This window comes from Sebastes fasciatus, chromosome 17, assembly GCF_043250625.1.
Source record: "Sebastes fasciatus isolate fSebFas1 chromosome 17, fSebFas1.pri, whole genome shotgun sequence".
Classification (NCBI taxonomy): domain Eukaryota; kingdom Metazoa; phylum Chordata; class Actinopteri; order Perciformes; family Sebastidae; genus Sebastes; species Sebastes fasciatus.
Window position 1 is genome coordinate 24,128,252 of NC_133811.1, and position 27,202 is coordinate 24,155,453.

At 39.4% G+C, this 27,202-nt stretch overlaps 2 protein-coding genes across 3 annotated transcripts in view; both read right to left on the reverse strand.

Annotated features, from left to right (window-relative positions):
* Positions 1-27,202, reverse strand: part of samd12 (sterile alpha motif domain containing 12) — a 125,058-nt gene that overhangs the window by 83,437 nt on the left and 14,419 nt on the right. For both annotated transcript variants that reach the window (XM_074613366.1, XM_074613365.1), the window contains exons 2-3: positions 14,461-14,669; positions 1,899-2,028 (exon numbers count right to left, since the gene is read on the reverse strand). In XM_074613366.1, the coding sequence (XP_074469467.1) occupies positions 1,899-2,028; positions 14,461-14,669 (339 nt within the window). The remainder of the gene's footprint in view (positions 1-1,898; positions 2,029-14,460; positions 14,670-27,202) is intronic.
* Positions 1-27,202, reverse strand: part of angpt1 (angiopoietin 1) — a 142,128-nt gene that overhangs the window by 11,436 nt on the left and 103,490 nt on the right. The gene's annotated exons all lie outside the window — the stretch shown is intronic.

The window sequence follows — 27,202 nt, forward strand, 5'->3', positions numbered from 1 at the left end:
TTGATTGGGATGCAAATCGCCTTGTGAGCCCAATTGGTGTGGCCTGGCCTGTTTTAATTGGGTTCTGTTAATTAATGCTCCATGTGAAGACAAACTGAATTACTTGCAGGTTTTCTTGCATGTCATTATCTCCTAATTGTGCCAGTAGGAAAGCGTGTGCGTACTGTATGTGCATGCATATTTAGTTAACCCTTTCTCGTCTTGTACACCTTAATAACAAACGCAGATCATTAAGTTAACACACAATTAGGAGGCTAAGTTCTAATGTTTTAATCACCGGAAGACTAATACCAGAAAATATCATTTATTTACGGACTACAAGTGAATGCATTAGGCTTGTCTGGAACGCAGACGCGTTTAATCTTAACGTTAGATTAATATTCCTTAATTAAATATGGACCTCTTGAGAAATTTTCCACCAACTAAATGAGTGGATGGCTGCACTTGACATGATTTCTCTTTTATGCAACAAACACTGCGCGGATGCGATAAGAGGAGTGTTCTCCGTGCTGTGCGCCTTGTATTTAGTCTGAATTATTACTGTGAATAATTAATTTAGAACGAGACCCGAATTAATAAATAAAACTGTAAAAACTACAACTGGTGTGTCACAAGTGCTTAGTCATCGCAGCAGTGCTTCTACTGTACCTTGAATAAAAAGAATAGGATTTTTTTCCAAAACGCTTCCACTTGAAGATGGATTGAAACCAGCGCTTCAGCAAGCGTGCAATGAACTGTGGGTTATCTCCCGGACATGATGAGATATATGTGCAAGTTGGAAGTGAAAAGCAACAAGATTCATATTTGCAGACCATTAAACAGAGGATGCTGAATCTCAGAACCCTCCATGCAAACGTGTAAAAGTCAAAAATGCATCGAAAGGGTAAAGCGTGAGTCATCACGAACCGCCCGAGCCATTTATCCCGCCGGCCGAGTCGAGGAGGTCCTCGAAAGCAACAAATAAACATATTAATGTGATCAGTCGTGCTCCGAGGGGTAGAGTGCATGGCAATTAGCGGTCGTCTGTTACTACGCGGACCGCAGTCTCGTTAGCGCCGGGGTGACCTTGAGGAGCCTCGTTAGGGGGAATGATTGACGTGGCAACTGTTGTCGGCGGTGACGCAGGCGGTGGGAAGGCGGACAGACGGGTAGGCCGGGTGGCGGGGCTGCAGGTGGCAGACAGTGGGTGCAGAGCGCACCTGGGATGTTATGAATGAGATCTGGCTTCGTCGAGATGAAGGAATGATAAATGCAGCAGCGTTTGAAGACAGAGATGAGCTGTCACTGCAAACTTGATTTGAAAACATTGTTTTGTCCACTGAAATGCTCCAGTTTTTTACTGTTCAAAGTTGTCGATGTATCTGTGCCAATGTCACGAATATGAATTTCTTCCACACTGACACACTAGATAATATATAATGTTGTTTTTTTTGGCGCATAATAAATTACTATCTTGTAAATTTAGTATTATATTGTTTTTCTTCGTAATTTCATAATATGTCTGAGGAAAATGTTGATCATCTTTTTCCTCCGTCATTGTGCCTTTGCATCTCTTTCATTGTGTTACCCTCTTGCTAGCTTGCTAAATTGTTAACCTCTGTGGCTTCTAGACATTAACGTTAATATTGCCGTTGCTTAGCAGCGGTGTTCTCACGACTTAACCACTTGAACGCCAAGCTTATCGTGCACACGACTTCCCATGTTGTAAACACAAGCTCATGAGTTTCTTTTGAAGGCACCAATCAACCACTAATCGCCTAGCAACAGCTACACTACAAATCCCATGTTTTTTTGATTGCCTGAAAATGAAAAAAACAACAACTGCAGAATGAATGGATGTTGGAAGACCATCTTCCATGACAGACACTGTACAGCTCAGTGCAAGTGTGAAACCGTACCTGTGATGTCGTGCTGTTTGAAGGAGTCGCTGTAGATCTGGTGCTGGTTGGGACAGTGTTTCTTCAGCCATTTGCACACGTCCTGTTGGGTCCACAGGGCCACCGGCTTGGACAGCTTCACATATCCTGGCTGAGGCAAACACAACATATTTAAATTTAGAAACATGTTGTTATACTGCTTACATTTTCATTTTAGAATCAACATTGACATGTACTGAAGCAATAGTATATTTTGACACGCTTGCTGAACTGTGTCTCCGCTGGTCTTGTTTAGAGATCCCTTATGTATGTGCATGTATTATTAAAGCCTAGGGGCACTGCTGGTGGACTACCACTTCCACATTTCGGTCAGAGCATGAGATGTCAGGACTGCAGTAACTGTCTAATAAGATACTGTTGCTCGCCGTCGTCGTTTTCCACTGATGGGTCAGAGTGCAGTCATGTGACACCTTCCGCCTGACTGATTTTGTCATGTTCTATTTACTGGCTACTGTGTGACATTTTCCCCTCCTCAAGGATCAATAAAGTATTCATCTTTTTAAAGCAAAAAGAAGACATATAACTCAAGCTCAGGCTGGTCAGAAAGTGTACTGTTTTATTTATCGTCTATGTCGTGTTAAGTCACACTATTTATTCAGCTTAACTGTCAAAACAATGACCAGAGGCTTGTCTGTTTTGCTCAATTCTATAGTTAGTCGGGGGTTAAAGCTGTAGTTGGTAACTTTGTGCAAATATGATAAAAAGGTATTTTTATTTTTTATTTCAGAATACAGAAATAAATAAGTTTGCGGAAATAAATAAGGGGTGAAATGCAAAGGGGAAAATCATGCAAAAAATAAATAAATAAATGCATAAATACACACATTTAAAGTAAGTATAAAATAAATAAAGAAATACATTTAAAAATGTACAAAAAAATAAATACATTTAAAAATGTAAAGAAATATATAAATACATTTAAAAATGTATAAAAATAATTTAAAGGGAAAATTAAAGAGAAGAGTAACTAAATAAGGGAATTAATACAAAGATAAATAAATAAAGAAGCAAATTAAAACAAATATCAATTTATGTCACATTTTATCAATTAATGGCTACATTTATTTTAATATTATTTTTACATATTATTATACATATTATACATATTTATTTATTTATTGAGTTATTTATTTATCTATTTATTTTTTATTTTGGCAGGTTCTGTCCTCCATACTGACAGTAGTGCATGAGACAGATAATGTGAAAAGAATCACTTTTGCAAGATTTCAACGTGCCCGAAGGGAAACAACCAATCAGAGCCGAGCTGTCTCTACAGCAGCTGTCAAACTAGGCAGCGCTGGTCAAATATGAATTAATATAATGTTACTGTAATGCCTATTTCTCGTGTAAAATGTTTTCAGAAACATCTTGTAGTGTACTGTTGAGCTGTAAAATGAGAAAGTTTGCTCCGGCTGGTGGGCGGTGCTTGGTATTTCCTCAACTGATCTCAACATGGCTACCGGGTCACAAACTTTCTCATTTTACAGCTAAACAGTACACTACAAGATGTTTATGAAAACATTTGAGGAGAGAAATAGGCATTGCAGTAACAGAATATTGATTCATATTTGATCAGCGCTGCCTAGTTTGACCGTTTGATCGGACTTCGCGAGTGATTGACAGCTGCTCAGAGACGGCAAGGCTCCAGCTCAGCTCTGATTGGTTGATTTCCTCCGGTCTGTGAAATCTTGCAGATCCCTTTAGGAGCACCGGAGGACACCGGAGGACACAGAGGCACGTGATTTTATTTCAGATTACCTGTCTCATGCACTACTGTCAGGATATAGTGACCGTTTTATAAAAATAACTTTTTTTAATCATATTTGCTCCCATCTGCCTACAGCTTTGAGGTACCCTGGGAAGCTTTAATTATAATTTAATGTTTATGTTGACATTTAGTTTTTCTCCCCAAATTGCATTGTACCCTTAAGGCCTGACAAGCATGTTGAATTAATTATTCTTTGTCAAAAAAAACCAGAATGTTTTGCAACCTGTATTATTTATAGCAGCTTTTATTGACAGATTGTTACCTTTAACAGCACATTACCACCAACACGTCTTTTTTAAACTAGTGCAAAACAACACATCATAAAAGTTTCATTAAAATCAGACAAATCTAGAGCAATGCCCGATACAGAGGAGACCAAATCCAGTAGACTGCTCTTATTCTGTGTGATTTGTTTTCTGGTTTTGTTGTTATTGACTTGATTAATCATTTAAGTAAAATCAGAAAATAGTGAAAAAGGCCAATCACAATCTCCCGGAGCCTGACGTGACACCTGTCTTGTTTTGTCCAAAAACCAACAAGATCAGTTGACATTGAAATAAAACAGAGAAAAGCAGCCAGTCGTCACATTTAAGAAGCTACAATCAGAGATATATGGAGCTTTTTACTTGATAACAATAAATCGATTAAAGATATGGAGAAAACAAGGAAAAACTAGAATGACCGCCTTGCGGTTGTACGCCTCCACCAACCAGTCAAGTTGCAAGTTTACATCCATGCCTGTCCAAAATGTCATCACTTCATCGTTAGACATTTGTGTTAAATTGTGATAATTAGCATATGAATTCTTGAGTTATGGCCAAAAATGTGTTTTGTGAGGTCACAGCGACCTTGACCTTTGACCACCAAATTCTAATCAGTGGAGTCCAAGTGGACGTTTGAGCCAAATTTGAAGAAATTCCCTCCAGTTGTTTCTGAGATAACACGTTCACTAGAATGGGATGGACGTATAACATGAAAACGTAATGCCCCTGTCAGGGCTGCTGTCGTCGGCGCGGAGGCATAAAAATAAATAAAACGCCACCAAATTTCTGCCGCTATATGCATCACTGCTATTTGAGGTTGACAGAAAAGCCTTTTACGCCACTCTACACTCATTGTGTGTCCTTATGCGTGTGCTGGTAGAGCTCTAGATACAAACAGTACATAGGCAAGCTAATCAAAGTATTGCTCTACAGCACCCCTACTGGTGAAAAACTCCACTAATGCAGTTGTAACCATAGACATTCTGTGCACTCCAATACCCATAATACCATAATACTTAGTATGCCAGAAAAAGATTTAGTATTCCCAATACATAGTATGTCAAACGCAGTGTGCCAAAAACACCAAGATGTCCTACTACATCCGGTCGCATTTTGCAGTACGCAGGCCAGCATGCTTTTCTTGTTAGTCTGACCCACAATCCTCTGCGCAGCAAGTTCAAGGCGCAATGTTATGAATAGGTAGTATGTCCCAATTGTATGCATACTGCATGCAACAGTACATACTGTGTAAAGGGCAGCTGCATTACGTAATAAAGTAAAAAGAAGAAGTATGTAATTTGGAATGTAGCCTGTATATAAGAAGTGTTCACCGTGACGTCACTCATTGGTTTGTGGGCTGCCGTTTTGAAGCCTCGAGTTCAGCATTTTGGCCGTCACCATCTTGTTTTTTTTGCAACCAGAAGTGACACAAGAGGATGGAGCTAAATACAACCAAACACTGAATAAGACATTTTTAGTCGACCAAAATGGAAAGCACGCCGTGAAAGGGTTAAAGTTCTAAAACGAAAACAGCAGACAACTCCCAGACCGGACAACGCCGTGGTAGTGACCTGTCAATCACAAGGTAGCTACGCCCTAAAGCATCCCCTGCTTTATGGTCTATTAGACTCTAAATGGGACCATAATTTACTAAATGAACATCATGCTGTATTGAAGAAGACTTGAAACTAGAGATTGAGACCATAAACTCATGTTTAAATCAATAAGAGAATAATAAATCAAGAGAGAAGTAGGCTCATTTTCATATAGACTTCTATACAATCAGACTTCTTTCTGCAACCAGAGGAGTCGCCCCCTGCTGGCTGTTAGAAAGAATGTAAGGCACTTCCGCATTGGCTTCACTTTTCAGACCCGGAAGTTGCCCACTGGTTGTAACCAATGTGGACAGAGTGAAGCTTTAATCCAATCTATTATATTAGAATGACTGTAATAGTTACACATACTGTATATACACTCTGGTTGCAAGATTCTAGTTGAAATACTTCGGCAGCAGGCAGTGGTAGTAGCCTGCCAGAGGATCGCTCTTGAAAGTGCTGGCAATGCTTTTGATTTTGATTGAGGGGCTACTAAAATTACAAACAGAGAGAGGTGATTAAAATTTCACATACACTCCCCTCCACTTCAGCCTGCTCTCTGGCTGCCGTGTGGTGTGGCATAGCAATGGAAGCCCAGAAGAGAGCAGAATAACAGGTACTGGCAGCACCACCACCCCCCCCCACACACCCACCCACCCACCCACCCAATCTCTCATCTCTCCCCCGTATTCGATCTCGCTCAGTCGCTGTCAGATCTATCACATTGTCTTTCTCACTTCCTCTCCCCACATACTGCTGCTCTCATCGTCCTCTCTCTCTCTCTCTCACCTGTTTCTTATTATACAGCACTACCTCACAGCTCCTTCCCACTCACTCTATATCTAGCGGCCCAGAGAGGAAGAGAAATTGGGGGAGATGTGACTGCTGGTTTTGGCTGGTTTTGACAGTCGAAGCCAGCAGGTAGTCAGGTAGGTGAGGCCACCGCTCTTAATGTGATTGCTTGGCAGCGTGCGTGGATAGATGAATCTGCAGGGGCATGGGAGGCAACGGCATTGCAGGACGAAACCACATTAACCATTAAACACATCTCAACTTAATGCTAATTAACCCCGACTAAAGGCCTGAGGCTAGGAGGAAGAGAGAGAGAGAGAGAGAGAGAGAGAGAGGCAAGGATGGAGAAAGAGTGAAGGAGAGAAATGTGTGAGTTTGGGAGAGTAGAAGTATAGCAGGAGAGAGAGGAGAGGATGCTGGGAGTGTGGAGGACGGCTGGACTGACAGATGAGGCAGAGGAATAAAGTGTGGAGAGGAGAAAAAAAAAGCAAAAAAAAAAAAAAAAGCAAGCTAGAGCTCCAGAATGGACTCGGCAGAATCTGACACAGGAGACTCTCTCTCATTTTCCATGAACCCATTTGTGAGTCAATGGCCATCTGTGTTTTACATTCTGCACTGATTTAGCCCGTAGCGGTGTTCCCGGAGCCGGGTACAATAGGTGAGCCGCTGCCTTCCTGCATGCCTGCCAGCCAGCAGAGCCAAAGGGCGGAGAGAAAACAGCGGAGAGAAGAAAACAGGAGTACAATCACGCTCAAAGAGCTGCGTTCAAGAGACTCCGGGCCAATTAGAGATTTGAGTGACAGCGCCGGGGTGAGAGGAGAAGCCTGCTTTATTTCTAAGTGGGATACGTCTGGGAACGAGCACACACACACACACACACACACACACACATATATATATATATCCACATGTGCAGCCAAAGCACAGAAACCGAAGAAAAAAAAAAAACGTGCGTGCAGTATGTGTTGCTGTCCTTGGCTTTAATTGATAACTGAAAGGCCAGTACGGCTGCCGGTATTCTTCACGTTACCTTAGCAACAGAGCAAGGACGACCTCAGAAATTAAAGACGAGGAATAAAGCCTTTGGGGTGGTGGTGGTGGTGGTTGGGGGGTGAAAAACACCAAACATGAACCAGAGTCTGGAATAAACATCCACACATTTAACGACCACAGTGGAAAACTATTACTAACATAATGAAGCATGTAATCGCGCTAACACTGATAAGCATTTAAAGATCCAATATGAATGTACTCAGCTGAATTAATCAAGAGGCAATCACATGCTCCCCCCCCTATCCGCCTATCCTCCTTTTTGTAGAGACTGTATTGGAATACAAAAGGAGCTGGGAATTAAAAGCACTGAAAAGCGACAAACACCATGTGACTGAATTTGGCAGTTGTGTGTTGAATGCTAGTTGTTGTTATGGAGAACTTAATTTTGGCTCCGAGATTGTCGGGGCTGATTACAGGGTCAAACGGCTTTACACCCAATTAAAAAATGTTAACTACAGCAGCAATTAGCACACGCTGTACTGTATAATGGCATTGTTTCGTCAATAATGGACTGTATTTCGTATTAAACTGGCCACAAACAGACCTTATAATGTCACACAGATTCCATAGTTGTGGTTTGTTTATTCCCCACAAATAACTACAGCTGAACCTCGACCCTGGATATTTCCCCGGACAAAAGAAGAGCTGGGCATCGTTTCATTTATTGAACAACGATGCGTACAAGGGCAGAAAAAAAAAGAAATATTCAATAGCTCTTTGAGAGCTCAGCCATTACAGCCGTCTAGCAGCGTTCATTAGGGAGAAATATTGTTTGTTGGATGCGTTCAAAACAATGCGATCCCGATCAGGTTTTGAAAAACACAAGGTGTCAGACTGCAAATCAGGAATAGAGGGCGAGCTCAGTTCCTACATATATGACATACAGTTTGCTCCATTTTTCTATTAGAGGTGTGATGTATCTTTTATGAGGCAATAGTTAGTGAACTAGATATTTTTGAGCATGGCTTTTCCAGAAGACGAGAGAGGTGAGCATAATGAAGTCAAGTATTTAAATATTAAAAAAGCCATTTTAGTCATTCTACAGACTTTTTCTTTATGTTGCCTATTTCTTTTATAGGGAACAAAAATTTTATTAAAAGTTGGAAACTGAATTTTTATTTAGTCGCTCTTTTGAGCAGTTTTAAACATAATGTCCCTAATGAAAAAATTGGAATTAAGCTGTATCACTATGTTAGGCTTACAACCTCTACTAATAATATCTTTTATTATTATTATTACTTATGAATTAGGGCTGTCAATCAATTAAAATATTTAATCGCAGGAGTGTCCACAGTTAATTACAATTAATAGCAAATTTTTTATCTGTTCAAAATGTACCTTTAAAGGGAGATTTGTCAAGCATTTAATACTCTTATCAACATGGGAGTGGGTAATTATGCTGCTTTAGTGGGCATGTCAGTAAAGAGGAGACTCGTGGGTACCCATAGAACCCATTTTCATTCACATATCTTGAGGTCAGAGGTCAAGGGACCCCTTTGAAAATGGTCATGACAGTTTTTCCTCGCCAAAATTATATTATTTGTTATCATCATTACTATTTATTTATTTGTTTTATATAAATAAATTATAAATAATAAATCATATAATAAGACATGTATACATTTATTTATTTATTATCATCATTACTATTTATTTATTCATTTTATATAAATAAATAATAAATTATATAATAATAAATATATCGATACATTTCAAAATGTAATATATTATATTTCGTCATTCTATAGTTTTTATTTATTTATATATTTTATTTTATTATTATTTTTATTATTACTACCTTTTTTCTCTTGTATAGTTTGTTTTTCAATTTACAATTCTGTGTTATATGTACATATTATCTGCTTTCAATTACATTATGGTGCGTTATATACATTAAATGTTTATTTACAGGTTATAAATGCTAAAATATGATGTCATCTTCGCTCTCTGCTTTCTACATTTTGCTCTGACTTGTCAGTATGTAAATTTAGTGCACAGAAATCCTGAATCTGTTTACCATTTATTTGATACAGTTTGAAGAACACCAGAGAAACTGCAAGGTTGCATTAGACTGATCTAGTAGTACATTACACCAGTTACCATTCACTGTTACATACTGCCCTCTAGTGTCACAGATAAACACTGCAGCACCTTTTTGAGTGTGACTGGACAGAAAAGCACTGAGGAGGAGGAGGAGGAGGAGGAGGAGGAGGAGGAGGAGAAGGGCGGCCACTGCCATTAGTGTCATGTTGACTGAGTGAATGGCTGTTTGAGACACGGAGCCCAGTGTCGTCTGCCCTATCTCCACTGCACAGCTAATTAACAGCTCTGGCATGCTCTCTCTCACTTCCCTTTCTCCCGGCCTCGCTCTACTTCTCTCGGCCAGAGCTGGCGGGAGATGAAAATTCCCTGTATTAATTAATCCGTTACATACAGGAACGGGGATGAAAATGAGATATGTCTATATATGTGTGTGTGTGTCCAGAGAGCGGTGGATGGCTGACAGAGAATAACTGCGCTATGCTGGATAAATTAATAAGCCTTCATAAAAAAAGGAGTTTGCCAACTTTACTCAGGCACATCAAAGAAAGTGCACGAGACCCCTTCGCAGTCGCCGACCTTGGGATTCGCCAGGGTCCATAAAGCACTGCAGGGTGTGTTAACACCAAACAAGATATATTCACCTTGAGCTTGATATTGATTATGACTGAGATGAGATGATTTGCTATGGATGTTACAGCCATCCACTGAGCCTAAGTGGCTGTTTCATGCCTCGTCTTTAATCTATGGCCGGGCCTTGGCTCCATTAAAAATCCAGGCGGGCGCAGAAATTCAGCTTTAGTCCAATATTTGAAAATTAACACTGCTAATGTGAACTGAAATGACTTATTGTATGCTTATCCACAGGTACCTATAAGGATAACGTCTGGATATATAACGTCTTCATATTTATTCAGAGCTAACTGAGGCATCGTAGCTCGCTTCAGACGAATGAGCTTTAATGTCTTTGACTTTCCAATAAAACAATCCTCAGCATATTGCTGACATACTGTAGTAACAAGAGCACCCTCATCTTAGTCAACAGTCCTGACAAGATGTTGAGTGTCCCACCAGTAAGCCCAGAAAACTGTTTTAGGGTATCGACCTCTTCGGAGGTCGTAACGGGTTAAGTTTTAAAGATCATATGAAACTAAAAAACCTAAAGAATCTATGGTCATGGCATGGCCATTTTCAAAGGGGTCCCTTGACCTTTGACCTCAAGATATGTGAGTGTAAATGGTTTCTATGGGTACCCACGAGTCTCTCCTTTACAGACATGCCCACTTTATTATAATCACATGCAGTTTGGGGCAAGTCATAGTCAAGTCAGCACACTGACACACTGACAGCTGTTGTTGCCTGTTGGGCTGCAGTTTGCCATGTTATGATTTGAGCATGTTTTTTATTCTAAATGCAGTACCTGTGAGGGTTTCTGGACAATATTTGTCATTGTTTTGTGTTGGTAATTGATTTCCAGTAATAAATATATACATACATTTGCGTAAAGCAAGCATATTTGTCCACTCCCATATTGATAAGAGTATTAAATACTTGATAAATCTCCCTTTAAGGTACATTTTGAAAAGATAAAAAATGTGCGATTAAATTGCAATTAATCACGATTAACTATGGACAATCATGGGATTAATTGCGATTCATTATTTTAATCGACAGCCCTAATTTCAAGTACTGAAAGCTGGCCTCAAATGTGTTCAATATCTTGTTTGTTTGATCAGATAGTTCTTGATTCAAAGTTGGAATTGCTGCTACACAGCTTTACCTTCTTAACAATGTGCAGGTGAAGAGGTCAAAACTCCAGCAGCAACTTCATTCTGAGACACATCACAAAGTACATTATTACCTGCAGCAGTGTGTGAGTCATCATGGCAAGATGTGGACCTGGAGACAACTACTGCAGTAGGAACTACCACAGAAGAGGTTTAGAGCACTTTGCCAGGTGTTTATATATTTCTGTCTGTCTGTGGACAGATTTTTTCACCACAACCGAGCAACATGCAGTTACGCAACTTTTCAGGTACGTTGTTGAGATCAAAATGAAGGCCAAGTTTGAAGATGGGCGTGGTCCGAGCTAGGGTGCTAGGGTATTTTGTTTTTTAAACCTTATATCTAAACTTGATATTTTTATACTTATATTTCATTCCTCCTATGTAGCTTGGTACAGCACACCGAATCTCGTTGTGCATGTGCAATGACAATAAAGGTATTCAATTCGATGATTCTGGCCACTTTACACTGTAGTTTATTTGTACCATTTTGTTGAAAAAACAAGTTTATATTTTTCAAAGTAAGGTATCAAACTCAGATATTGTATTTGCACTAGTATCTAAACGTTCGTTAATTGTTCCAATTGTTGAAAAAAATTATCTGAACTGTTTTGATATTAAAATCTCTCTCTTTTGATACTATTGATGATTCATCTTGAGCTCTTTGGCAGGTATAAATGCATCCCATCAAATGTAATTAGGATTAGGATTAACCTTAAATAAATTAGCTAGTATTCCCTTTCACATAGATGTACATTACTGAAGCTGTAGACGATCTGACTGCTGTTTTGCTGTGACTTTAACTGTTAACAGTGAAGTAAATATATCCAATGCTGCTAACCTCCCATCTAGCTCTTAATTAAACTATTGAGTATTAATAAATACTATGATAGAATAGATTGTCATTCTATGTAATTATAGTCTGTATGCAATTTCCCCTAAAGAGATAAAACTGATTCTTAACTGCAATCCAGAGACACAGAGACTGAAAGCTTAGTCGGTTCAATTATTTCAGCTAATGCAGTACTTCCTGCAGGTCTCTAATGCAATTCAGCTTCAAGCGGAAAGATGCCGTGATATAAAATTACATGAGGATACCTGCAAAAAAAAAAAAACCACACAGCACAGATAGTATGTAACAGATACTGGGTGAGGTTTTGTTTCACCGCAGCATCACCACATATTAACTTACAGTTACAGCACAATACAGAGCGTCTCTCTCCAAGTGTGTGTGTGTGTGTGTGTGTGTGTGTGTGTGTTTGTTTGCACTAATTGAACCGAGGCCTTTCTGTCTGTCTGGCGTTTCAATAAAGCTCATCTGGGGTTTTAAACAGAGGACTGCGTCTGACTCAAAGTTCTTCCACTCGCTTTGATTGACAGCTGATTATCACAGATTTCACACAGAGAGAATAGAGAGATATGAAAGCGTGTCCCGTCTCCTCCCACTGTCCCTACCGCGCCGTCTATTTCTGGAGTCAGGAATTTATTCTGCATTGCTGATGATGGATGCTTTGATCTATTATCAGAAACACAGAGGGAGAGCTGAAACAACAGCTCGTCTTCTCTTGTTTATTATTCCCTGTTCATTTATTTTGTTTGTACTGAAGAGGTAGATGTGGGGAAAATAGGGGACTATTATGAAGTGGGTGGTTGATTTGTTTTGTGTGCTGCAAGCGGGGCGCTTTTGACTGTAATCTGACCACAAATACAATTAATTTAGTACCAAATAAAGGTGTTATAAAAGGAAATCACACTGTGGCAATTTCATTGCTTTGTACGGTTAGTGCTAATTAGCAAATGTTTGCACGCCAACATGCTGAATTATGATGGTAAACCCTACGCCTGCTGATCAAGCTGTTGTTGCCTGTTGGGCTGCAGTTTGCCATGTTATGATTTGAGCATATTTTTTATGCTAAATGCAGTACCTGTGAGGGTTTCTGGACAATATTTGTAATTTTTTTGTGTTGTTAATTGAATTCCAATAATAAATATATACATTAGGGCTGGGACGATTCACCTACTGTATCTCTCGATTCAATATGTTATGCTATTTTTAAATATTGTGAATCTACAAGTATTGCGATTTGATATTACAATTATTTAACTTTTTTAACTCTTGACATGGGAAAAAGTTGAAAATACACTTCTAGGGAGTAAAAATGTTTGATTTTCAGCCTGTTTGTAGTCAGAGATGTCCTCATTTTCCTTCATAAATTAGTGGTGCTTTCTTTTAATTTATAAGGAACATGTAATGTTTTATACTTCTGGTGAACATAATCCATCAGTCTTATTTCCAAATATGTATTTTGTGTATGTAGTTCCCTTTGTTAACACCTTATTTTGAAAAACACGTATATACTTCGGCTAACTTCGCCAAGTCCGTCTCTAGCTCTCCCATCAGCTTCGTTCTCTTTATACATCCATGGTCAGCTCCATCGGGATCGTTTGAATACATTTAATATAAATGTCAGTATATGGGTGCTCTACAGTTGTAGCGTCGGCCCATTTGACCACGGAGATGAGAGTGGCGGCTGGCTTCACCGCATGTTACCGCAATATGTTTCCTGTCCATGACAGAGTTAGCATGCAGCTTTAGCCGTGAAGTCTAGCTCTGCTTTTCCTGTCAATGTGTGAAACCCAAAGTGTTTCCATACTTTACTGGATGTGTAGTGTTTACCACTTTGGATTTAAAATGTGAGGGTGCAGGTCATATCCACGCTGAACCGCCGCCGTTTTCTACTTTCGCATTTCAGCTCGCTGGTTTGTTTTGGTGACGGATACGGAACGGATATGACGTCACATAATTCTGACTACAACAATAAAAGCGGTAACTTCTGTCTACCTCTGCATATACTCAAATGAAGCAAATATATTGATTCTGGCATTAAAAAAAAACAAAAAAGCACGATACATAAAGTAGGTGAATAATTTTTTCCCCCCATCCCAATAGACATACATTTGAATAAAGCAAAAGTAAAGTAGTCATTATGCTTAATGACCCACTTCAGAATAATATATATTATATAATTGGATTTTACTTATTTATGCATTAATGTGTACATCACTTTAATGTTGCAGCTGGTAGAGGTGGGACTAATTCTAACTACTTTAAATACTACTGTGTTGCTTAATCTGTATTACAAAAGACACTAGAGGGACACTGAGATGTGTCTCTCTGGATTAAACCAACACTTTTTCTGCGTACGGTGCTCTCAGATCATCTCTTACCCGGGACAGCTCCGACTCGGAGACGGAGCGGTGTGGTGGCGAGCGGCGCTGGTACATGGGGGGGCTGACGTCCCGGTAGCTCAGGCTGTCGTCGTCCAGCAGCACAGACCCCGCATCCACCGACTCCTCCTCTTCCTCCAGCTGTGACGTCATGTCCTCCGGGCACATCTGGTGGTCGATGCCATTCTGGCTCAAGTTGCAGTGAACAGCTGTGTGGGCGAGAAGGGAAAAATACATGACTGTATGAGCGACGGATAAGGGTAGAAAAGTACACTCTAGTATATTTTCTGATAGTATGACTAATTAGTACTTAGTACCTTTAAAGTATCCAGAAGTATTATACTGAAATTACATTAAATTCAAATCACTTATGCTTGTACTTTATTGTGAAAATGCTTAAATTTAAATGTTTTTCAGTACTTTTGGCTTCAAATATAGAACTATATAACCTGCTTAATAGTATCCCAAATACATTTTCAAAGGATTTCTTATTTAAGGTGCTATCCAGCTGCTTTATAATTTTATGTTACTAGATCTACTGATGATATTTCCATCTGTGAGCATGTTGAGGTCCTCTCACACTGAATGCTATACTGCTGAAAGTCCACTAGATGGCAGCAGATGATGGTAGCTGAGTAGCCACTGAAGATGAGTCTAAATTCAATACTAACACCATACAGACTATAATTTAATATACGGTCTTTGTAGATAACATACAAGAACTTAATGTATTTAACCATTAAATGACACCAGCAAATAATAATAAAGATACAAGTTGTGTGCTGAGAGATGAACTCATTTAAAGTTGGACTTTTGAAGGCTACTGCCCATTTCTAATTTAGAAACTTAAAGTAAATGTCTTCCTGTTGCACATGAAAAGTTTAATTCATGAACAATAAAAAAAACACCCTTGCTCAAGCATGTAATCAACTACTAAATCAAAAATAACAATGAATAAAATAATTTATCTTTTTTTCCTGACTTTATTTTTCAGACTTTTTTTCAGACTTTTTCTTCGAATGTTTTCAAAACTTTTTTTTTTCGAACATTTTTCAGACTTTTTTTCAGACTGTTTTTTTCAGACTTTTTTTTCAGACTGTTTTTTTAAGATTTCTTTCAGATTACTTTTAAGACTTTTATCAGACTTTTTTTTTCGACTTTTTTTCCGACTTTTTCCTGATTTTTTTTCCGACTTTTTTTTCGAATGTTTTCAAAACTTTTTTTTTTTCGAACATTTTTCAGACTTTTTTTTCAGACTTTTTTTCTAGACTTTTTTTTCGAATGTTTTCAAAACTTTTTTTTTTTCGAACATTTTTCCGACTTTTTTTTCCAGACTGTTTTTTTCAGACTTTTTTTAGAATGTTTTTTCAGACTTTTTTTCAGACTTTTTCTTTGAATGTTTTCAAAACTTTTTTTTTTCGAACATTTTTCCGACTTTTTTTTCCGACTTTTTTCCGACTGTTTTTTTAAGATTTCTTTCAGATTACTTTTAAGACTTTTTTCCGACTTTTTTTTTCGACTTTTTTCGAATTTTTTTTCTAGACTTTTTTTTCGAATGTTTTCAAAACTTTTTTTTTTTCGAACATTTTTCAAACTTTTTTTTCCAGACTGTTTTTAGAATTTTTTTTCAGACTTTTTCTTCGAATGTTTTCAAAACTTTTTTTTTTCGAACATTTTTCAGACTTTTTTTTCAGACTTTTTTCAGACTGTTTTTTTAAGATTTCTTTCAGATTACTTTTAAGACTTTTTTCCGACTTTTATCAGACTTTTTTTTCCGACTTTTTTTTCCGACTTTTTCCTGATTTTGTTTTCAGACTTTTTTTTCAAACTTTTTTTTCGAATGTTTTCAAAACTTTTTTTTTTCCGAACATTTTTCAGACTTTTTTTTCAGACTTTTTCAGACTTTTTTTCCAGACTTTTTTTTCGAATGTTTTCAAAACTTTTTTTTTTCAAACATTTTTCAGACTTTTTTTTCAGACTGTATTTTTCAGACTTTTTTAAAAAGATTTTTTTCAGATTACTTTTAAGACTTTTTTCAGACTTTTATCAGACTTTTTTTCAGACTTTTTTTTCAGACTTTATTTTTCAGACTTTTTTTTCAGACTTTTCTTTTCAGACTTTTTTCAGACTTTTTTTTCAGACTGTTTCTTTTCAGACTTTTTTCTCAGACTTTTTTTTTCAGACTGTTTCTTTTCAGACTTTTTTTTCAGTCTGAAAAAGTCTGAAAAAAACAGTGAAAACAAAGTCTGAAAAAAAAGTCTGAAAAATGTTCGAAAAAAAAGTCTGAAAAATAAAGTCAGGAAAAAGTCTGAAAAAAAAGTCTGAAAAAAATAACATTGGCTGTGAGCTTTTCAAATAATGTCCTATGATTATTAACCATTAACATACTGTAGACAGTGCAGCCAGGCTGCTTCTGTCTGAATCTTTAACTCAAACACTCACTAAGTCATATATACCAATACCTTTGATAAGCAAATGTACAGGGTATGATAACCGTCAACTCTCATACCTTGTTATACCTTGATACCGTTACAACCCTACAACCCAAAAGGAAGAACTTTTTTTAAACCAATATTTGACAACTGAGCAATACAACAGCAGGTTTTATCTTCAGCCAGAAAGAAGCATCTATTCAGTGAAAGTGATCGCTGTTGTGTTTCGTTAGGAAGATGTGATGGAAAAATTGCAGCACCAGCAAAGAAACCTGGTCCCTGGTGAGAGATCAACCGTCTTACTGCTCTAAATCCATGTAAAACTCTTACTTGCTGCGACAAATGCAGTCAAGTTCAAATCTCAGGCAAATAGAGATTTAGAGCTTTAAATCCACCGGATCAATTCCCATCCAAGTGAGAGTGATTGTGTTTCAGTGGAGGCTGTATATTATAGACTGGAGCTTCCAGGAGATGAAGGACAAAAGTCACATATCAGCACAAGGCTTAATTTCCTTCTGATAAACTTGCATCGCACTACTTTGTCATTTCCTCCCTGAAGTGTTTATTTTTAGTTAGGAAGCGTCAGACTCGGGCACTATTTTAGTCTCAGCAGCCAGTGATGCAGACGCAGGAGCGACAGCTAGCAGCAGTGTCACTGAAATAGGCCGTTTGTCATCGTGCAATCTGCCCACTTGTTCTAAAAACACAGACGGCTCATTTATGTGGAACGGGAGCCAGAGAGCCTTTTCATCAAACCTGAAGGCTGCCGCCGCCGCTCCTGCTGCAGCTGCAGATTAAAGGTCGGTTTTTCAAAAGGATGTACGTTCTGATCTGAATGGTCTGAAGAGAGCGAGAATAAACTTGAAAACATACAGCCCGGTCGCTCAGCAGTTCATGTAATAGTCATGAAATTGAATGTATTGACTCGTGAACATAGACGTGATGGTCACAACATAATCAATTTGTATGTAATCCACGTAATTGTGAACCGGAAAGTATAAAGAGCGGCCAACACAGCATAGGGAGAAATTCGGAATGGATGGTTGGGTCAAAAAACACCGGTCTTTCGCCCAGGAGACTGCTGTTCGTACCCAGAGTGAAACCACAAGTCAAAGTTGATTTATTTGTCACGTAACTTCTGTACTTAAGTTACAGCACTTTCTGGGTTATTTTAACCCGAACTACGCTCTTTTCTTAAAGCTAACCAAGTAGTTTTTGTCACGTAACTTCCGTATTTAAGTAACGCCAGTTGCGGTGTTATTTTGATCCAACCTGCGATCTTTTCCTAAGCCTAACTAAGTTTTTTGTTGCCTAAGCCTAACCAAGTCGATCTATTCCTAAACGTAACTCAGTAGTTTTATTTTGAAAAAACTGGAGTGGAAATTGACTCGTGCATCACATGTTGCTGGACATTCATAGGAAAAAGCGTTGTTCAAAGTCGTGTGGAGCATCATGAAAAAAAGGGATATTTGTGTCTATGTCCATGAATCAAATAGATTAGATTTTCTGACTATTTCATGAACTGCCGTGAGACTGTGTTGAATCATAACAAAAGATCTGCAAGAAAAGCATTGACGCATACACAGATCAAGACACACTGACAGAACGTAACAAAACACTTTAAAGTGAAGTTAGAGGCAAATGCTATTACAGGCAATGCATTGTATAATAATAAATAAATGCTTCAATGTCCCCGATGGACAAACTGGTGTTGGCTGGGATAAAACAAAAAGAGATGACAGCCATATATCAGCCAAACAAAAATATGTCTGTCTGCTGGAAGGCCCAGCAAGCAGGACAACAGCCAATTAGGGACTTCTGTCAGGCCACTGTCACCGAGCAATTACAACAACTCTGACACCGCTCAGAATGATTGGAACAAGACAACATCAGCAGCAGGAGCAGGAGGGTGTAAACTACCGTAGGTGGTCCCGTCCTCCTCCTCTTCCGATGACATGACGTATGCCTCGGAAACAAAGAAGAACTCAATATGATGAAGTGAACTAACGCAAGCTTCTTTCATTTATAAGCAAAACCTCTCAGAGAAACGTCCTCCCACCAGGACCTTAAATCACACCGTCCTCTCAGGACCGTATTGAAAATGTTTCACTTCTCTTCACTTTCACTGATTATTCCGGGGACATGGGAGTGTTTGTCATACATCATGTCAGAGAGCACTGAACCCTGCACAGGAATGTGATGTACGCCTCTGAAGTCACACACTGTCAATTACTCAAGTACAAGTTCAATTTTGAGATACTTGCACTTAACTTGAGTGTTTCTAGTTACTTCATATTTATACTCTGAACCATTTCAAAAAGGGAAATATTGCACTTTTTACTATACTATATGTATCAGACAGCAAAGCACGACTGGCCATCTGGCAGACCGGGCACTTTACCGGTGGGCCGACGTGCCTTTTGGGCTGACACAACTTTTTTCTAAGCTGACACTGGGCTGGTGATGATGATAGAGAAACTTGCCTATCTGTCTGTATCAGTCCCACATGCTCTATATGAATGTGTGTGAGCGCAGTGTATAATCACCTGAAACTTAGAATCATTGTGTTTTCGTTAGCTTAGAATAGCTCTTCATATCTACATAGGGAGCAGGTCCTCTTCACTGAGTCCACCATGTTGCTCCGACATGTTTCTACAATAGCCCAGAACTGACAAACCAAACACTGACTCTAGACAGTCTTACGCGTTTTTACGTCACCTTAAGGCCACCGTAGTTCTCCCGACACGCTTGTGAAACGGCAGTAATGAGAGCCTCAAAGTGCTAAACCGTGGTACCGCCAGCCACCGTCTGACTTCCGTTGCTCCTAAAGTAGCGTTATATTGGTAAGGATGGCATCTGAGTATGGCAAACAGCGTTACTATGGTTTTACACTCAGTGGCTCACGTTACCGGAGTCTAGGAAAGTAAGGAGTGAGCGGAGGGGTACTCGGTTGGTTGCAATCTTGAACCCCACAAGATGCTACCAAATCCTACACACTGTACCTTTAATGAATGAACGAGTGGATGAATTAGCTTTATTTACATTAACCATCATTGTGGGATGTCTTATCAGTGAGGAATAGGTGTGATTTTAAATATTAAAAGCTATTTACTGACTGTGTGGGTGAAAAACGCTCCGCGTCGGGGTGCCGCATCAACCTGTCTGGGTTTATTTCACAACAATTACCTGCTAGCTGCACGTTATCACGCTTATCACACGGCTACTTACCTAAGAAATCAATAATTTGACATAAAAACAGTCTGTCAGAGGCTGACATCAGAACTGCGCCCATAGCATAGCCCCATAGCCCATAACGCCGTGTTTGACCAATAAGAATCGAGTATTCAACAAAGCCATGTAATAAATAATAATATCAGTCCCAGGGGGCATTTATATGCACAATGAGTACTTTTACTTTGATACTTTACATAATACTTCTGTACTGAAGGTTTGAATGCAGGACTTTAACTTGTAATGAAGGGTTACTGCCACTTTTACTGAAGTGAAATATCTGCACACCACTGGACAGAAATGTTATTATGTACTTTACAGTGATGAAAACAACACACCCTGAGAGTCTGTTTTAGAGTCAAAAGAGGATTTAACAGGTTTAATTGTGGATCTTAAGTAAGCTGCACACCTGCTCTGATCTGATCCCTGATAAGAGACAGAGGTCTGGAGAGGCGCCCATTGAGAACATGGAGAGAATAAACATGAGCAGGTCATGTTCTAAACAAAGACAACTTGAGATGCGTGGCACGAAGCATTGCTCCCTCTCACTGCCTCTTTATTCCTCCCTCATCTCCTCCGAGCCCTCTCTTTCCCCTCTCCTCCTCCTCCTCCTCCTCCTCGCCCTGACTCAATTCATGAATGGTGTGCAACAACTCTAGGAGGAGAAATGGATTATACATCCTCTGCTAGGAGCATCCAAACAATGGCACCAGCAAACTGAAGGGATGGAAGGATAGATGGATGACAAGATGATGATAGTGGTTAGGGGAAGTGGAGGCGCACAGAGGAGGAAGGACAGTTGCATTTCTCTCAATCCTATAAAGGGAGGAAGGATGGGTGAATAAAGGCTATGAGATACTGATTTTGTATTTTTTTTTTAAACGGCAACAGCTACTATAAATAGCCCCATTACATTCTTCCCTCTCTCCTCCCTGACATGCGCCATGCAAGCATCGCGAGGGAAGAGAGAGATAGATGAGGGAGGATGTCTGCCTCCTCTTTTTTTCTCTCAATGAGATTCAGTAAAACAGTGGGGGAGAAAATGAATGGAGGTGCCATCCCTGCACAGCCGAATACATTCTTATTACTGAGAGGAAGATTAATAAAGAATTGGATTAATCTTACATAACTCTGTGTCTCTTAATTATACATGGTTTCCAACAAGGAGCCATTACCAACCAGTCGAATTTGAGAAATACCGGCCGACAAGAACATTGTGCCTGCACGTAATCAGGATATACTGCTTAATCGTTTTTATCTTGTAATATTACACTGGGGCTCTGGACCAGATGGGTGCTGCTCAACCAGCTATCAGGACTAGCTGTGCTACGCCAGCTCCCACCACAAGAATACTAAATATGGAGGGTTATCTTTAGAGAGGACCTATTATGCTTTTGTGCTTTTTTCCCTTTCCTTTTGTGTGTTATATAGTTTTCTGTGCATATAAAAGGTCTGCAAAGTTACAAAGCCCAAAGTTTACGCCAAAGGGAGTTACTCTCCCCCACAGAAACACTGCTCCTGAACTGCCTGAAACGACTTGCTTGAAGTCCCGTCTTTTCTTCCGTAACGTGGTGATGTCATCAAGTAACATGTTTGCATAATACCTGCTTAGTGGCTAGTTTGGCACGCCCTCAAACAAAGCTAGTTAGAGCGGAGCTGGAGCGGAGTCCGTAGAGTTTGGTTCGGTTGACCAATCACAACAGAGTGGGCCAGCTGACCAATCAGAGCTGACTGGGCTTTTCAGAAACGGCGGGACACAGCACAGCGGGTATGAGAAAAGTGAAGCGTTTTTTTAACATTGAAGCCAATGTGGAAGTCTATGAGAAAATGAGCCTACTTCTCACTTGATTTATTCCCTCAGTAAACATTGTAAACATGAGTTTATGGTCTCAATCTCTAGTTTCAAGTCTTCTTCAATACAGCATGATGTTCATTTAGTAAATTATGGTCCCATTTAGAGTCAAATAGACCATAACGCAGGGGATGCTTTAGGGCGGGGCTACCTTGTGATTGGCAGGTCGCTACAGCGTTTGTTTTGTTCAGCGTTGGTTGTACTTAGCTCCACCATCTCGTGTTCCTTCTGGTTGCAAAACAGCAAGATGGTAACAGCCAAAAGTCAAGATGGCGACGGCCAAAATGTCGAACTAGAAGCTTCAAAACATCAGTCCACGAACCAATGGGTGATGTCACGGTGACTACGCCCACTTCTTATATACAGTCTATGTTAAAAGCTAACGTTATAGCTCTCCTCCTGCCAATTAGTCTCTCAGTATTTGTAGAATATGATTATATTGAGAATTTAAGACATTTTAAAAGGCCTGCAGACTTCCTGCTCACTTGTGTAACTCGGTTGCAGCCTGACATTTATTTTTATGCAATTACTTGGGGCTGATATGTTTCCCTACCTAAACATAAACCCAGCCGAAAGTAAATGCATGCTTCAAAGCGGGGGAGAAGCCAAACGCTTGTTTTTCTGTGTTAACTCCAGAGCCTTTGTTTCACAGCCCGGGTTGGTTCAAAGTGAAACCAGTAGTGGGTCCATAATCAAAAGTGAAGTTTGCTCTGTGTGGGCGCTCAGGCTCATAGTGATCTCTTTCTCTTTGGCTGACTCTCAGAGCGGAGCAGAATGAATTGTTTGTGAATAGAATCGACTGTATGACCCAGAAAGCGAGCCTGGAGGAAGCGGCCAGGGTGAGCCGGGCCAGATGACTGTGGAGATAGTACCAACTCTGCTCTGTGCAGCTGCGAGACCTTTGTTCTTTCGCACTGCTTCCAGGACGTTTGACAAAAAAGATGAAGCTAATCACAACCCGCTAATAGGCATGTACACGGGACAGGAAGGACGTGGGCGCGCTCATTCCCAAAACCAATCTGTGCCAACTGACGCTCTTCTTGAATGTGAAGAGGTGATCTGGCACCAAAACTGGCAGCATCTCTGCAAAACGACATTTCAGTCATCCGCGCAGCTGTTACTCTTTTTATATGTTAACAGTGGCTTGGAGCTGAAAATAACTCAGGGAGCAGTTCAGGGACTGAATATGTGGACTTTTTTTTTTTTTACAGAGTTGGTCAGCTTCCTCCATCTGTCATCTCTCTCCAATTGGCTCACACACACACTAATGCATGTATCCGCAGTGATTTACATTCACTTGTATACCGTGCACATACACAGACAACGATACACACACACACAAATGCCGTCCTAACACTTCACGCGTTGCTGATTCTCACCCAGCGCGCTCTGAGAAAGTGAGCAAACCTAACAGATCTACACGAGAGTGTCAGCCGAGTCTGTCCCCTGCTCTCCAAATTAGAAACAAAAAGTGTGAATGTGTGAGGAGAGTGCGTCTGCTCAGCTGTCTACCCTGAGGACCTTGCAAACTCCATCAGTGGGGGACAGAAGACACAGTCAGATCCTTGTTACACGCTAACGTAGGCTGCTAATTAGAATATCTTTGAAGGGTATAGAAAGAGACGGAGGGGGGAGAAGTGCAACACCTGCAGTATAGGACGATTTGGACTGTTTAAGGAGAAGGATGTGTATAGATGATCTCTTCTTTCTTGTTTATTCTTGTCAAGCTCTTAAGTCTCTCATGGGGTCTGAGTTTGAGTCTAATGATTAATTCACACTAAAGAGCACACTCTTTGGAGATGACCATTAACACTCGCATCACTAAGGCCGGGTATCGAATCTCAATATGTGTGTCGATATGTGCATAGCAATGAGTATCAAAAACTGTGTGCCAAAAGCTGCCATTTGTCATTTTGGTCATTTATTCTTTAATGAGATAATTCCTGATTTAAAAGAGCAGTGTGTAACATTTCAAGGGGATCTATTAGCAGTAATGGAATATAGTATTCATAACTATGTTTTCATTAGTGTATAATCACCTGAAACTAAGAATCATTGTATTTTCGTTAGCTTAGAATGAGCCCTTCATATCTACATAGGGAGCAGGTCCTCTTCACAGATTCCACCGTGTTTCTACTGTAGCTCAGAGCTACGTCGGGGTCCACCCCAACACCTGGAGGTGTTTATTTCACCACAATGACCCGCTCGTTGTACATTATCACGTTTATTACACGACTACTAACTTAAGAAATCAATAATTTGACACAAAAATAGTCCTCCAGAGTCCAAGGTCAGAACTGTGTCCATAGCAGCGGTCTGGTATACATAGCAGCGGTCTGTTATACATAGCAACGGTCTGTTATACATAGTAACGGTCTGCTACAGTATAAAGAAATAACAGACCGTACAATGCCGTCATTGACCAATCAGAATCAAATATTCAACAAAGCTGTGTAATAATGTACTGTATATATAAATATATATATATATCCACCTCCCTACACTGGTATTTTGAAAGTAATTCATTTGCCAAAAAGAGACAAAAGCTAAAGTTAAAGATGACAGCATTATTTAATTTTTTTTTTTTTCAAATTTTCTATATATATATATAGAATCGATAGATATAGGGTTAATATTGTTATCATTAATTCTTTTGGCTGTGATAATCTTGTAGTATATCTGATATCGTGACAGCCCTAGTGCTTACGTAAGCTAGTACCAACCAAATTCAACCAATAATATCATGACATCCATCCATCAACCAATCTGTAAATGTAGCTCAGCATCATGCTACATTTTAAGCCCGCCCACTTTTTAGCAGTCAAATGCAAAGGATTTGATTTAAATCCCTCTTGTGACTGTAGACTGCTAAAATATTCCGTTTCACTGGGGAATACGTCACAGTACAGAAGCTAAAGACGCTCTAACTTCACTGGGACTTTAAAGCTGCTTGTGTTTAGGGAACATTTAACTTTAGAGAAGTTTGGCTTCTTTTGCTAAATTAAAAAAGTCCTCAAGTGAAAAAATAATCAAGATACCAAGCCCTACACATCAATAGGAAGATGTTGCATCACAAATGCCAATTAGAGCTACATGATTTGCTGTGCAGATGCTTTTTAGTACAATTTAGTTTTTCATCGCTGCATTAAAGCAGTTGTTTTTATTCACACCTACAGCTGCCGTTTACACCCTTCTTCTATCAGCTAATGAGCAGCTTCATTGGAGCAATAAAGAGTTAATTGTGCTGCTCAACGGCACCTGCAGCACCAGAATTTGCTGGAGAAAAGTCCTTGAATTTAAATGGAGAAAAGGCAGAATTAAACTAGTTAATGTTATGTTGTGAATCAGAGAGAAAGGCTGTGTTAAATTTAAGTGCTCCCATGTTGTGTCAGTCTTCCAACAGCATGTTGCAGCAATCTGCAGTTTGCTCTGAGCTGATTTTTTAAGTGTCACACAGAATGGGTGCTGCTGCTTTCAGAGGAATGAGAGCGCACGGTTATGTAAGCCGACTGAGGTATTCCACTTCAAGCCTCACAAGGTTTAGGTGTCTCTGTTTCAAACACTGAAATAAGTAGGGCATCGTCAGTCCGTTACCCTGACGGATCCTCGGGTCATTAATAGACCTGCCATTTAAGGCTTTAAAATTCACGAGCCGGCTCCGCTGTGTGATTCAGGTGATCTCAGGTAACGTTCACTGAACACAACAGTAAATCGGTGGGTCAACGCTGTTGTCGCTGGATTTAAAAGCATTTCAATCTGCTGACTCTTCATTAGTGGGCTAAAAGCTCAAACAGTCCCAAGTGAAATGCTCATTATTATAATGCCAACAGACAGCCCTTTTCAAAGGGAAACAGGAGCAGTCTTCTATGCCCTCGCCAAAGACACCAGACTTCACTAGTTTTACCTTGAAGAACACATAAGTTGCTGGTCTATCGCTGCCTCGATCGGTTAGTTAATTTGTGTTATTGTGTGACTTTGTTGAATCCAAACTAACCAACTAACTAATTTCTTTAACGTATTAACGCAACTTGCGATTTTTAGGTTGTAGCGGGCTCAGTTTTAAAGCTAGAGTGAAGATACTGGTATCATATGAAACTAGAAAACCTAAGGAATCCGTTTGTATCAACCATGTCATACTAGCTTGAGGTTAAATAATGCTCCAAACCTATGCAAAATTTAAGGCATTTTCAAAGGGGTCCCTTGACCTCTGACCTCAAGATATGCCCACTTTATGATAATCACATTCAGTTTGGGGCAAGTCAGAGTCAAGTCAGCACACAGAGAGCTGTTTTGACTGTTGTGCTGCAGTTTGCCATGTTATGATTTGAGCATATTTATATACATTTACATATATTTTTTTATGCTAAATGCAGTACCTGTGAGGGTTTCTGGACAATATCTGTCATTGTTTTGTGTTGTTAATTAATTTCCTATAATAAATATATACATACATTTGCATGAAGCAAGCATATTTGTCCACTCCCATGTTGATAAGAGTATTAAATACTTTGTCAAATCTCCCTTTAAGGTACATTTTGAACAGACAAAAAAGTTGCTATAAGTTTGTGATTAATCGCGATTAACTAAAGACAATCATGCGATAAATCCCAATTAAATATTTCAATTGGTTGACAGCGCTAAACAATATATAACATACACTTTAACTGATATTGATTTTTTAAGGTGGGCCTCTCTTTTAGGTGGTTGAAATACGTTTTAATGCCCACCCGGCCGCAGCAGTACATTGCTTTGCTTCCGTGCAGTAACTCCGTGCTGTCTGTTTCTCTAAACTGGGGGCGTTATCGTAGGTAATACACTGACTATGGATAAGTACCTCATATCTATCCCTTTAAGCTGATTTCCTGTGTTTTTATTAGCTTTATCTCGGTTGAAAGCTTAGCAGGTTGGTGCAACGAGGGTTAAATTCACTGTTGCATAAGCGTAGCCTGGTAATATACATGTAATGAGCCGTTACTAACTAGACATGACATCTGGAGGAATTCATGACAAGATCCTTTTAGGCTTACTGGCTCATTAACGCATACAAAGCCTACACCAGCATCTCACCAGTCTGAACTGACTGAGAATAGAGACTCAGAAACTGAAACACAATAAATCACACAAGCACCAGCGTTCATTTAAAATACTTTTTTGGCGTTGTTGTATAGTCAATTCTTCCTCTTATGTGCTCATAAGGTTAGTTTATCTGTTCATATGTCTGCTGTTG